The sequence below is a fragment of the Alternaria novae-zelandiae genome (genome assembly GCF_023758075.1).
Source record: "Alternaria novae-zelandiae strain BMP 2774 chromosome Unknown scaffold_20, whole genome shotgun sequence".
NCBI lineage: Eukaryota > Fungi > Ascomycota > Dothideomycetes > Pleosporales > Pleosporaceae > Alternaria > Alternaria novae-zelandiae.
Window position 1 is genome coordinate 115,175 of NW_026056980.1, and position 12,629 is coordinate 127,803.

A 12,629-nucleotide genomic window follows, 5' to 3' on the forward strand; every position below is an offset into this window, starting at 1 on the left:
GGCCCGTGATTTGTTAGATTTCTTTTGTCGTCCTTGAATTCATTTCTGTTGTACCACTGAGAAGCTTCTTCTGTATGACTGATACTGTGAGCTTGATCGTTGGTGAAGGTGAAGGTTGTGGTCACCGGCCGTGATGCCAGTTCGCCAAAAGGATAGCCCCGCGAAGCTAGCGTCGCTTACTAATGTTACTGCCTGATGTGGTGCACCTGGCTTGCGACACCTCCGCGGTCAATTCGCATCAAACCATGGCAAAGCTCACTGATCTATCCAACGAACTGCTCTATTCCATCGTCGCGCATCTCGAAACAGGCCGCTGGTCGGACGTCAGAGCACTATGGCGACTATGCAAAACATCCCGCGCGCTGGCAGCTGTTGCGCAACCCGCGCTCTACACTTGCGCGGTACTAGGACAGTCGATGCCCGAGACCATGAGATCTCTTGAGCTCTTCTTGCGGACCTGTGTCGAACGCCCCAAGCTCGCAAAGAAGACGCGATCGCTCACTTTACATTACCATCGACCAGCCCCGTACGAAGGACCTGACCTTATGCGCCATCCCACTTTCTCAGAATTCTCGAAATTATGGGCAGTTAAGAATTGGGATAGCGAACAGAACGTGTTGTATCAGACGCTTGTGTTATACACACTTCTTTGTCTGCCCAATCTACGGCATCTTCGTATGGATACACACAATCTGCCTCCTCGCGGACTGCTGCAAGGGATGCATGCGATGAGAGCTTCTAGTGACGCCTTCCTCGCTAGGTTGGAGACGTTCCATTTGTAAGTCTCACCAATTCCTGCGCATGTCGCTCTCGCTCAACAAGCTGCAGGCACAAGCATTCCGATAACCAGCCAATCAACATAGTCGACTACATCCCGCTCCTGCGATTCCCATCGTTCACTTCATTCTCTACCGAGAACGAAGCATCGGCCGGTAATGATGCTCATCCTGCCACGAACGTACTCACACCATCGGCGATTGAGTTGTGGTGGACTCTTGGGCCACTCGCTACCATGCGACAAGCTCTCGACGCATGTCCTCGCTTGGAAACATTCAAATTCGTCGTCCCAGATGACAATCGTCATGGAGGTATCTTGCCAGTCGACATAGGCAGCCAACCCCTCGTCACGCCACGAGATCTGGGAATCGCGCTACTGGAAAAGCATAAAGCAACTCTAAAGACCCTGGAATTGCACTTCAACAACTATTACGATATGCGTAGTGCGGAGTTTCAACAAGACATGGTACTGTACGGCCAAGACTCATACCACTACGTGTACCCCTCGTTTCGAGATTTCGAAATGCTATCGCACATGACGATCCAGTTCGAGAAACTTACGAACCTCGGTCACCTACCAGAGTCGTTGAAACATCTGAAGCTGCAGAACTGCTATTTCGACACCGACTTGAGTGAAGATTGCCTTCGCGGTATGCTAAAGCTGAAAGATACATGGTGTCCGCTGATCAAGCAACTGTCTTTTCAAGGGTTCAATGCATCAGAAGCCATGGACATGATACGGGAAGTTGCGAGATCTTTGGATTTGCCGATCTCTGAGTTCCTTGGCAGAGGTCTTGTCTCGTTCCCCAACCTCTGATTTGACATGGAGATTCGTTGTGGCCTTTCTTGGGGTTGAATGGCTTCGTTATTGTTGCTGATTTCTGAGATAGACTAAGGAAATATATGGGGGTCTAGAGCGAGCACAAGGGTTTCACAAGATACAACTGCATTACGATAATACATCGTGTTGTGTAATAGCGACTGTGCTTGGGTTCAAGCATCAAGATATCCTTGAGAACGAAGAACATGCGAATTGGTAAATTGTATAACCCTGTCATCCACCGAGGAGAGTGTGCAACATGCTGTTGATCAAAAGGCGTGGTCTGACCTCTTACTAGGTATGCGAAAGGTCTTCTTTGTATCAGACGAATCGAACCGGGAATCGAAGACATAACACGAATATGACCTTGCAATTCTAGGGACTAGCGCGCATGTATCGGTCGCTGTGGCAGCGCGGCGTTTTGCTTGAATAGAAAGAGTGTACCGAGGCACCTTAGTCGCTGCAGTATTTAAAACTCTCTATTGAGGTAAAACTTCAAATCGTAGAAACAATCCTCTCCACACAGACATGCTCATTATCATCCCCATAATCTTACATCCCCGTCATCACCCACTTTCTCCCCATCCCCATCTTTATCTCCCACCCTACTCATTCCTGCCAACTCCTCCACCCCTCTTCTCTCCACTCCCCACTCCTCCCCCCCTCCTTCATCACAACCCTAACACCACTCACCCTCTGCGCCCTATCCACCGCCTTACACATATCCACCACACTAAGCGCCGCGCCCATAACCGCAGTCAGGGCCTCCATCTCCACTCCCGTGGGGCCTGTACATTGGACTTTGGCTTCGATGTTCACACCCCCAAAACCCATTTTCCCCTTCCCCTTTTCCTTCCCTTCCTTACCTATCTCCTTCCCCAATACCCCCATAATCCCCTCCATCTCCCCTTCCTTTGTTGTTGTTGTTGTCCGCGGATCCCACTTATCGCCAAAAAGTCGTAGTTCAACGCCAACGTGGGTTAGAGCGATGGGATGGCACAGGGGGATTAGATCTGGGCATTTTTTCGCGGCCATTATGCCGGCTATGCGCGATGTACCCAGTACATCTCCTTTTTTGTTGGCCTTTGATGTGATGAGGCGGAGGGGCACGGCGTTGGTGAAATACACGGTTCCGACTGCGATGGCGGTGCGGGTCGTGTGTTCCTTGGCGGATACGGAGACCATGTGCGCAGAGCCGGAGGGGGTGAGGTGGGGGAGAGATGGTGGTGGTTGGGGTTGCTGAGCGGAGGTAGGCTGGGAAGAGGCAGGTTTGCTCTGCGGATGAAGTTGTTGAGCGGACGAGGATTGTTGCACTAGTCCCTCCATGCCCCCCTCCAGCATCGACAAAGGACGAGTCTGCTGTCTCGGTTCTGCCTCAAAAGGCGAATGCGCAGCAACCTCATTCATGCTATCCAAAAAGTCTTGCAGGGACTTTGTTCTTGAACCCTTGCCCTTGCTGTCTGTCGGGGGCTTCACAATATGTCTAGGCGGCCCGGGCAATTCTGTCCGCTCCAATTTCCTCCATTCAACATGCCTCGAGCGTCTGAGTCCAGGCAGGGGCTGGAGGGGTCTCTTTGCGCGTACGAAGGCTGGTTTGTCGGTGTCGGTTTCGGTGTCTTGGTTAGGTGCGATTTGGTGGGTGCGTGGCACGGGTTTAGGTAAGACTTCCTCGGCCTTTTTGATGCTTTCCACTCGGTATTGCGGTAATTTGTCGATTGCGCGTTCGACCGGGGGCGGCTGTTGGGGCGGCTGTTGGGTTTCAGACTCTTCTGCACGCTCTTGTGCATGTTGATGTGCGCCAGGCTGTCGTTCTCCATCTTCTCTTCCTTGCTCTTGTACTTCCACCCCTCTCTCTTCACTCTCCCCACCCTCTCGTCCTCGCTCCAGTGCCTCAGTCATTCGTCTCTCATCCTCTATCTTCTTAGCTTGCCTCCTCTTTTTCTGCAAGACGGTCTTACTTACGCCCTGACCGGGAGGCCGATGCATCCGAGGTGAGTCCTCTCTAATTTTGCGAGGGTCGGGTTTGGCGTCATCTTTTGTTTCCGCTTTGGCGTCGGATTTGGCGTCTGCTTTGACATCATGCTTCGGTGGGACGGACTCTGCGGGGTGCTTGGTTTGGCGCTTTGGGTCGGGCTTGAGGTTTGATTTGGCGATTGATTGAACGTCGGTCTTTTCGTGCAATTTTGTATCGATCTTCGCGACTGGTTTGGCGTCCGGTGTAGCAGCGGGCTTGGGCTGAGTCGTGCTGTCTGGTATGGCGTCTGTCCTATAACGCTGCTTCAAGTCCTTTTTCTTCTCGTTCTTTTCGTCTTTCGCCTCCGTCCCCAAAATCCTGGACCAAGACCAAAACCCCCTTCTCGTCGACGTGGAATACATCCTGCGACCCATAACCCCGTTCGTTGTCACACCACTCCCCGCCATCCTCACAGGCGTAGGCTCAATCTTCTTCTCGACATCCACCTCGTGACTAGTCTTACCCATCTCTTGCTTCAGCACCGGTCCTTCAACCCCACCATCCTCCCTCTCCACACCCAAAAACCCCAACCCCCCCGCCTCCATCTCCTCCCAATCCAACACTCCCTCCGCATCCCCCCACATATCCCCCCTCCGCTCAAACGCCTCATGCCACCTCATCGCCATACGTTCCGCCGCCTCATTCCCCAAATCATGTTCCCCAACCATACTATCCAGTACCTCCTTCACCCTCTCATCCACAATCCCCTTATCAACCTGGCCCGTACGATCAACATCATCGAAGCGCGCGTTCCATCGGCTGATTAAAATTTTAAGCCAGGTTTGCAAAGTGCGTTTGTTGGACGAGGTCCAGACGTCGTAGGGGAGGTTGTCGATGCGGGGGTAGGAGGATTTTAGGCGGTTGCGGAGGGCGAGGACTTGGGATTGGAGGGCTGGGACGGGGGAGTCGAGGGAGAGGATTAAGTCGGCGTCGATGGGGACGATGCCTGAGGGGGGGATGTTGAGGCGGAGGTCATCTTTTGAGGTTGGTGGGGATGGTGGTGGGAGTGGTGTATCCTTCTTGATGGGTTTGCCGGCCTTGGTTGATGGCTTTTGCTGGGGGGACGAGGGAGGGAAGGGATCTCCTGCGTTTGCGACTGAACTCGTGAAGTCGTCGGCAGCCGCGTCAACTAGTTCTTCTGCAGAGGGCTTGTCGGTTGAGGTCCTGGCAGTAGTCTCTGTCTGTTCCTGGGTCGATTCGGATGGAGACTTGGATGTGGAAGTATCGCCATCGTCTACCACCACCCCCTCAGCTCGTTCCCTCTCCATAACCTCCTCCCCCACCACCTCCTCCCCATCCCCATCCCCACCCCTCTCCAGCACACTCACAGCCCCCTTCCCCGCCGGTCTCACAAGCCTCTTCGCCCTCGGCACATCCACATCCTTCACCTCCCTCTCTTTAAACACCCTTTCTTCCCTCGGCGGATGCATCGGCATCTTCTTAACCTTCTTCATCGCATCATCGAGTACCTCATCAAGCTCGAATCCCTCCGGCAGCCCAGCCTCCCTAAATGCCTGGCTCGTTCTACGCACGAGGTTGGCCCTGCGCTCCTCCTCTTCATGTGCGTGTAGTTGGCGAAGTAGTGTGCGTTTTCGAGATAGTACTTGTTCGCGTCGCTTACGCATCTCGACTGTTTTCTCTAATTCCGCTTTGACGACTGTGGCTTGTTCTTTACATTGGTTCAGCAGCACACCAAGTTCCTTCATCTTCTCATTCCGGTATCTTTCTTGTTCGCGTCTTCGGGCTCGCTCGCGCTCGTTTTTGCCTTTCCTTTTTCTTGGTGCCGTCGTATCGTTACCGACCGCAGTGCCAACAGCATCAAACGCATCAGCCACACGCACTCCCGGAGATACTGGCGGGGCGGGCACCTGGGATGCAGAAGCAGAAGCAGAAGCAAGCGGCGTCCCCCTCTCAACCTCGACGATGCGACGATGTAGATTAGCAATCTTCTTCTCGATATCCCTCAGGAGGTTTTCGGATTCATTCGGTGCTTCGACGTCCTCTAGAAACTGTTGGACGCCGAATGCGTCTGTGGATCTTGATGTGTCTATGTTCTTGAGGAGCTTTTTGGCTTTGGCGAGGCGTTTGAGTTGGTATGTTTTCTTTGCGGCGGGGGTGGGGGATGTTGAGAAGGCGCGGATGGAGGTCGCTGTGGGGTGGGATTGGGTGGGTAGGAAGGGGAGTGGCGAGGTGGATGTAGTAAAGCGCGGTAGGAAGGGGTTGGAGTGGCTGTAGGAAGGTGTTCGCGATGTAGGCCATTGGGAATCCAGACTGGACAAGGGTTTACCATCTGAATAAGGTCAGCAAGGTACATCACAAACTGGACGGTCTCAGATGAGGACGAATCGGGTATATGATTGGTGTATATAGCCAAATATCCAGGTCTAAGTGACAGTAAATGAGATCGCTCAAAACGCCATCTATGCAGTGACAACCGTGGTATCATGCGACATCCAACCATGACAGTTCGTGAGAGCAAACCCAGATAATGGCGTCGTGAGAGAAAGAAGAAAAGAGAGAATCCATATTCACCCACCAATTAAAATCATAGGCCTATTCTCCATATTGGCAAGGTCGTCCAGATCAGCATGCTTCTCCGCCTTCCGCTTAACAGCAGCTCCAACGACGTCCAGAAGTTCGCGCTCGCGTTGGCCCCAACCAAGAACCGTTTCGTCGCTCAACGGGCCCTCGTGCCGGTCCATCTCGACCTGCTTAATGCGCTCAAATGCTTCTTGGTCAATAGGCTCGCCGCCATTACCCTGGCGCAGTACGTCTCTTAACGAAACCTCCGCATTACCATGCAAACAGACTTTAAGATTCCCGTCGCTCGTAATGCGGAGTCTATTGCAGGACCCGCAGAAATCGTTCGTCATACTCGTGATAAAGCCGACTTTGCCCACGAAGCCAGGTACTTCGTATGTTTTGCTCGTGTCGTTTTTGTGTCCAGGGACGGGTCTTAGGCCGGGGTATTTCGTACGGATGATGTCTAGCATCTCCTGGAAACTGATCATCTTGTTCTCGCTCCACTTGTTCCCGCCAAAGGGCATGTATTCGATGAAACGCACTTCGATGTCCTTTTCGCGGCCCATTTCGACAAAAGGCAGGATTTCGCGCTCGTTGAGGCCGCGCATGACGACGCAGTTGACCTTCAGCTTAACGTTCGCGCCCAGTTTGTTCATCTCGAGTATACGGTCAATTGACCTCATAACGGCGTCGAAGCCTTTCCGGCGGGTCATGATCTGGAATTGGAACGGGTCTAGGGTGTCGAGGCTGAGGTTGACGCCGGTTAGACCAGCTTCCACCATGGCATCTAGTTTGCGGTGCAGCGAGATGCCGTTGGTTGTGAGGGCGAGTTCGCGGAGGCCGCGCGGGCGCAGACTGCCGATTTGCTGCATGAGCGGGACGATGTCGCGGCGGACCGTGGGCTCGCCGCCTGTGAGCCGGATCTTGGTTACGCCTTGCGAGACGAAGAGGGAGGAGAGGTAGAAGATCTCGGGCGTGGTGAGCATGTTGGCGGGGGGTGATAGCGGTATGCCCTCTATTTTTTGTTAGCAGAGTCCTTTGCTATGCAGATGTTGGAAGCGCACCCTCTGGCATGCAGTACAGACACCGCAGGTTGCAGCGCTCTGTGATGCTGATACGGAGATAGTCATGCTGCCGATTGAACGTATCCGTCAAGAAATCGGAGAAAGGTTTCGCATTCTTAATCGCCTTCCTCCGCTCATCCACCTTCGACGTCGACGGCACCGAAACTGGAGGCACACCCGCGGGGAATTCCACGTCAGGTTCCTGGATCGCAGCATTCGTCGCAATGCATCTTGTGCGTAATGCGCCTATCGACAGTCGCGTAGTCGGGTGTGCAAGCGGTCGTGAAAGCGGACGTGACATCTGATTGCCACCAGCCGCTCGTCGCAGCGCGGCCGGACCCGCCCGTATCCTAGCCATTTGCGCCATTATGGGGAGTGTCGATTTGGAGAGCTTCTTCCAACATTGGGAGGGGCGCACATGGGGAGCTATATACGCCGCAAGAGGGTAGGGCGGAGATGACTGATATGTGACATGCTTTGGAGCGCTTTAGGTGGGCTGTCCGAGCCTGTTGACAGGGATCTGCAACGCTCTTGGCGAATCCTTACTAAGAAGCCACAGCAAAGGTGGGGTATGCGGCGAGGTGCGATACGCGGTAGTTCGATACACGGTAGTTGGATTGTCATAATCGTGTGTAAGTAGAGAGATTCATGCTCATTGTCATGTGGCGATTGTATCTCCGTGCATGGTTCTAGCAATGCGTTCGAACATTTTCGCAGCGCCGCGGAACCGTTCCGAAACTTCCGACATGATGGAAACGAGAGACGCTCTACATCTCCTTCTCATGCACGGGACATACAGCAAATCTATGAACTACCGAGGACAAGAAGAGCATACGAGAAATTTGGCGTCAATGGAGGCTCTACCCTACTGTCTTGTTGCCTTAGTTTATCTGCTACGAAAAGGCTTATCTATAGACGCGCTGCCACAGACTACTAATACATGCGCGATGGTTCTTAAAGTTGCCCTGGTATAATGCTATTAACTACAAAAAGATGGCTGCAGCGACTGCGCTCCCTTGCTACACCTTTTCTACCCCAAACAAAAAGCCGCGAAACAACGTCTTGTCCGTCGCGAACACAAACTCCCTCGCCTTCCTCGAGCGCAACAGCGTGTACTCCCAGTTCTGTACCACACTCTCCCTACACCCTGGACCTAGCCCTCCACAATCCATACAACCCTAACCAGCCCCCATCTCCCCCCATACCCATCTACACACTCATCCCCCCCTCCCATTCCCATACCCAGGATACGGCCTAACCCCCTCAAACATCCTGATACAATCCCCCACATTCCTCCCCTGCCCCTCCAGCCCCACCATCTCCTTAACAATATTCTCCAAGAAACATATCACCGCCCTCGCCCCCTCCGCCGGATTCCCCCCACTCAACCCCCTTCCCACCGCCCCCGTTTTCCCTCCCTCCTCCCTCGCCAACTCCAAAACCAACGGCAGATCACTCGCATCGAAAACCGCAGAGTCATCAAGATCAAACTCCGTAGCCGGACCCGTGAGATGGCTCCATGTAGTCGGCCAGTTGATGTCGTGTTCACGCCTGAAATCCGCGCGGCCGAAGAAGAAGAGGGGGGTGTTGTTTGTGGAGGAGTTGAGGAGGGGGGGTGTGCCGGAGAGGTTGATGCTGAAGCTTGCTGTGGGGGAGTTTGTAGTGTGGAGAAGGGTTGGGGAGAGGAGGGTAGGGAAGAGCCCGAGGGAGAGGGACGTCGCGACTGTGCCGCCTAGCCCATGACCAATGATACCGAAAGACTCCGTGTTTAAATTCCCCGTGAAGTGCAGAGAGGGGAATTGGCGGGTTAGCAAGGATGTGCTGTTGATTTGTCCGAGAGTAAATGCGATATCCTCTATCCGTGTTTCGACCGCCATTTCCACTGTCTCATTATACTCCGTAATAGGCGATAAATTCGACAAAGGAACCGTCCCACTGTTATACACAACCTCCAAATCCCGCGTTCTCGACGCCGTGAACTCGACGATTGACGCGTCGCCGGGGTGGTCGATGACTACGACCGCGGCTCCATTGGCGGCGATGTAGCGCGCGGTTGTCGAGTACATCAACCTGCTTGTGTCGACGTGTGGTTCCAGTACCACAACAGACACCTTACTGACGTCGCCGCCGCCCCCACCACTAATACTACTACCAACGCAAGACTCGTACGTCATCGTTTCGAAAACACCTGCATCCCGCTCATTCCCTTCAACAAACTGCTCGTTCGCAATCTTCGCGGTTCCCGCTGGCATATACTCCTGCGTGCCCATCGCAGAACACTGTTTCCGGGGTACAGGCATGTATAAGCTAACCATGATCCTGCGGTCTTGATCCGGGCGGTAAGGATCCTTTTTTGTGGAATCTGTTAAAGGGAATTGGGAGACGGCGACGAGGTAGTTGTGGTTGTTGTCTGCGCCGGGGATCTCGATGGAGTGGACAGTTTTCGGTAAAAGCGTAGTCAGTGTGATGACGAGGACGAGGCCGATAGTCCCCAGAAACGGAAGCATGACGACGGGTCGAGTGCATAGGCGGAGGAGCTTGAGGAGGCGAGCCTTGAAGGCGGGTTTGGCGAGGATGTCTTCAGACATTGAACCGAGTGTAGCGCAAAGCGATATTGGTGAAGCAGTGGAGCAGCAGCGGGTTTCCGTTGTGACGTGGTAGAAAAGGGAGGAGACGGGAACGATGCAAGGTACCGAATTGCTCTGTTTGCGACGTGATCTAGTGGAACCTTTGAGTGAAAGGTTTCAAGAGCGGGAAGAACTTTAGTGTGTCGTTTGATAACTGTGCCCACGTTCCATAAATATAATAAGGCCGGCAGTGTAGGGTAGGCGAACAGATACGCACATGTACGGAAGTAGAGGGAAGAGACCTCCACCACCCCGGGATGCGAGGTACCGGATTACGACTTGATCTAGTGCAAACATTACGTGAAAGGTTCCTGACAGCGGGAACTATGTTAGTGTGCCGTTTGTACCACTGTGCCCACGTTCTGTGAATGTGACGAGGCCGATGTGTGGTCGGTGCGTGGTCGCACTGATGGGATGAGCCTTCGTCTGCATCTTCTTCTTGGTCACCAGCCGAGTAGTACCCGCACGGCAAAAAGTTGCCGATATGTATTGTGTTTCGCATACCAACAGGGACTGCGTAGGACCCGAGTTCGCTTCTCCGGATGTGCACTAGTGAAGGAATACCAAGACGCATTACTAGACGTGAAAGTTCGCTAAGGAACAGAAATGGGATGGAAAAACAAGAGAGTACGACGCAGGACTCTTGGAAATGGGTACGTGGATGAAATGTGAGAAGTAGAAGGATCGTTACTAGTCTATAGCCATGTACCATGACGCCTCTATGTCTTTCCTCTTCATCCTCTTCTATTCGCAAAAAACAGATAATGTTGAAATCCGGCCGTATCGTCGTAATCGTGCAGTGTGGGGTATAAGCAATGTTGAATCCTCCGTACGTAAAATGAGCGTGAACAGCATGACCTGTAGATCGCAAATGCGAAGGTCATGGCCTGACATAGATCCTTGGAACTGGGACATCTCCACGCCAGAACCTATCAAACATGTGTAAGTAAACCAGAAACAAAACCAAAACTTTTCAAGACCCCGACTCCAGGGAAGAAAGCGACAACCTCTTCCTCTTCTCAATCGGCAACCTCTTCCACATGCCAACATGCTCGATGCCTTCTTCGATCCAGTGGGGTTCTGCTGGTATTTCGACGTCGCCATCATCGTTCTTCAACTCTTCATGGAAGCCGTGCTTCTCCCACATGCTCTGCAGGTTGGCTTGGGCATGGATCATGACCAAGCCCTGCCAGGTAATCTCCCGCTCCTTGTTGTTACCCAGTATCTGCGCCATCTCCAGTGCTGTGGGAGAGGGAGGCCGGTAGATGAGATCAGGATTTGACCCCGCGTAGTCAAGGGCGGCGTTGATGAGCAGCTTCGCGAGGCCGAGACTGCGGTAGGGCGCTAGTACTGCCAGCCTGCCGAGCTTGATGTATGGCTCAGGCGGGTGCTTACTCTCCTGCTCCTCACCGGGTGGATCTGCATCGGCATGCTTGTCCGTCTTGTCGTCCTCGACGTACTTGTTCGGGCCGTGGGGCGGGGGTATCAGGCGAATCGTCGCGACGGGGACGCGGGTGGCGGTGGCTGAGGCGCGGCGAGCGTCATCAGCTGGAGTGTTGCCAGAGTCGGAGCGGCGCAGTGTCTTGGGAGGGTGGGTTGAGTGTGTGGCGACGGAAGCATAAGCGACCCAGTGCCAGCTGCGGGCATCGTCTTCGTCGAACTCGGCTTCGAGGGGGACGCCCTGCTCGCCGTAGACTTCCTCGCGGATGGCCATGGCGTCGCAGAAGTTCTGCGGGACGTGGATCTTCTGCTGGCTGCAGGGGAGCGTGTTGTCGTAGCCATCGAGGGCGCTCTTGAGTGGGCACACGGTGTTGACGAACTCGGTGCCTGAGTTGGTCGCGATTAATGGCGCACCGTTGGGCGAGCCGAAGCCGCCTTTTAGTACGCTGGTCATGGCGGGGATGCGGTCGCTGTTTAGTTGCGCATGTGGTGAGGTCGGTGTGGTGGTGAAGGTGCGGTTGATGTGGGAAGAGAGGACTATAATGGTGCGCTCGGTGGCAGTGATGAGGGAAATTGCGTGGCAGTCGTCGTCTTGAATTGGCGCAATTCAGGCAAACCCTGCTTTGGGAAGGCGCGATGCGCCCTATAAAGAGGGCACACCGACAAACTCTACGGTAGCATGCAACACGTTGTTTTGGGACCCGCAGTTTCAAGCGCTCAGGGTCCTAAGACTGGCTCTATACTCATAGCGGCAGAACAGCTGGAGATCGCGCGCAGTCGAGGTGCGCGGGCGAGTGACGTCTCGAGGCCATCCCCCACTGATGTTGAGAAAGTGATGTCACTAGCTTGAACCCTTGCCCGGACCGCACGGACTACACGGCATATGGGGTCCGACGACCAATCACGTCGCGCGCTACACATCGGGCTGCCACTATCGCTGCCCTGAGATCGTCTGGTGCCTTACCTGCGTCTGTTTCACATGTCAGCTCAAGCTATTCGCTATAGCTGAGCATGATAGAGTTTCCGGTATTGCGCGTTCCCTCCATCGATGGCAGACTGCCATGGCCATGTGCGTGTACGCAAGGCTGACAAGAGGAGGCGCAAGGGAGCCGATAGAACCCGCCAGGCTCGAATAATGCATACCATGCTGCCTTAGGATTACTGATCAGATCATACATGCACGCCCTTTAGAAAGTTTTTGACACAACACCAGCAGGTTGTATACTACAATTGAAACGGAGTGACGGAGTGACGGAGTGAGCGTTTTTCGCACTAACGTGGCTATCGTGACTCATGCACTGCTGTGGTGAGGTCAAACTTTGCCTTGAAGGGCGTGCATGTTTATTGCTCTCAATGACTCCCCA

At 53.8% G+C, this 12,629-nt stretch overlaps 3 protein-coding genes across 3 annotated transcripts; 1 reads left to right on the forward strand and 2 right to left on the reverse strand.

Moving 5' to 3' along the window:
* Positions 1-245: 245 nt before the first annotated feature.
* On the forward strand, positions 246-1,594 carry J4E88_008579 (uncharacterized protein; the record flags this gene model as incomplete). Its single annotated transcript, XM_049402189.1, has 2 exons — positions 246-778; positions 829-1,594. The coding sequence occupies 2 exons, from the start codon at positions 246-248 to the stop codon at positions 1,592-1,594; spliced, it is 1,299 nt and encodes a 432-aa protein (XP_049251860.1).
* Positions 1,595-2,206: 612 nt separating this feature from the next.
* On the reverse strand, positions 2,207-7,556 carry J4E88_008580 (uncharacterized protein; the record flags this gene model as incomplete). Its single annotated transcript, XM_049402190.1, has 3 exons — positions 2,207-5,760; positions 6,148-7,149; positions 7,199-7,556. 3 exons carry the CDS (start codon positions 7,554-7,556, stop codon positions 2,207-2,209), a joined length of 4,914 nt encoding a protein of 1,637 aa, XP_049251861.1.
* A 3,242-nt stretch (positions 7,557-10,798) lies between these two features.
* On the reverse strand, positions 10,799-11,719 carry J4E88_008581 (uncharacterized protein; the record flags this gene model as incomplete). The annotated part of the gene is made up of 1 exon (XM_049402191.1): positions 10,799-11,719. One exon carries the CDS (start codon positions 11,717-11,719, stop codon positions 10,799-10,801), a length of 921 nt encoding a protein of 306 aa, XP_049251862.1.
* Between the last annotated feature and the right edge of the window lie 910 nt (positions 11,720-12,629).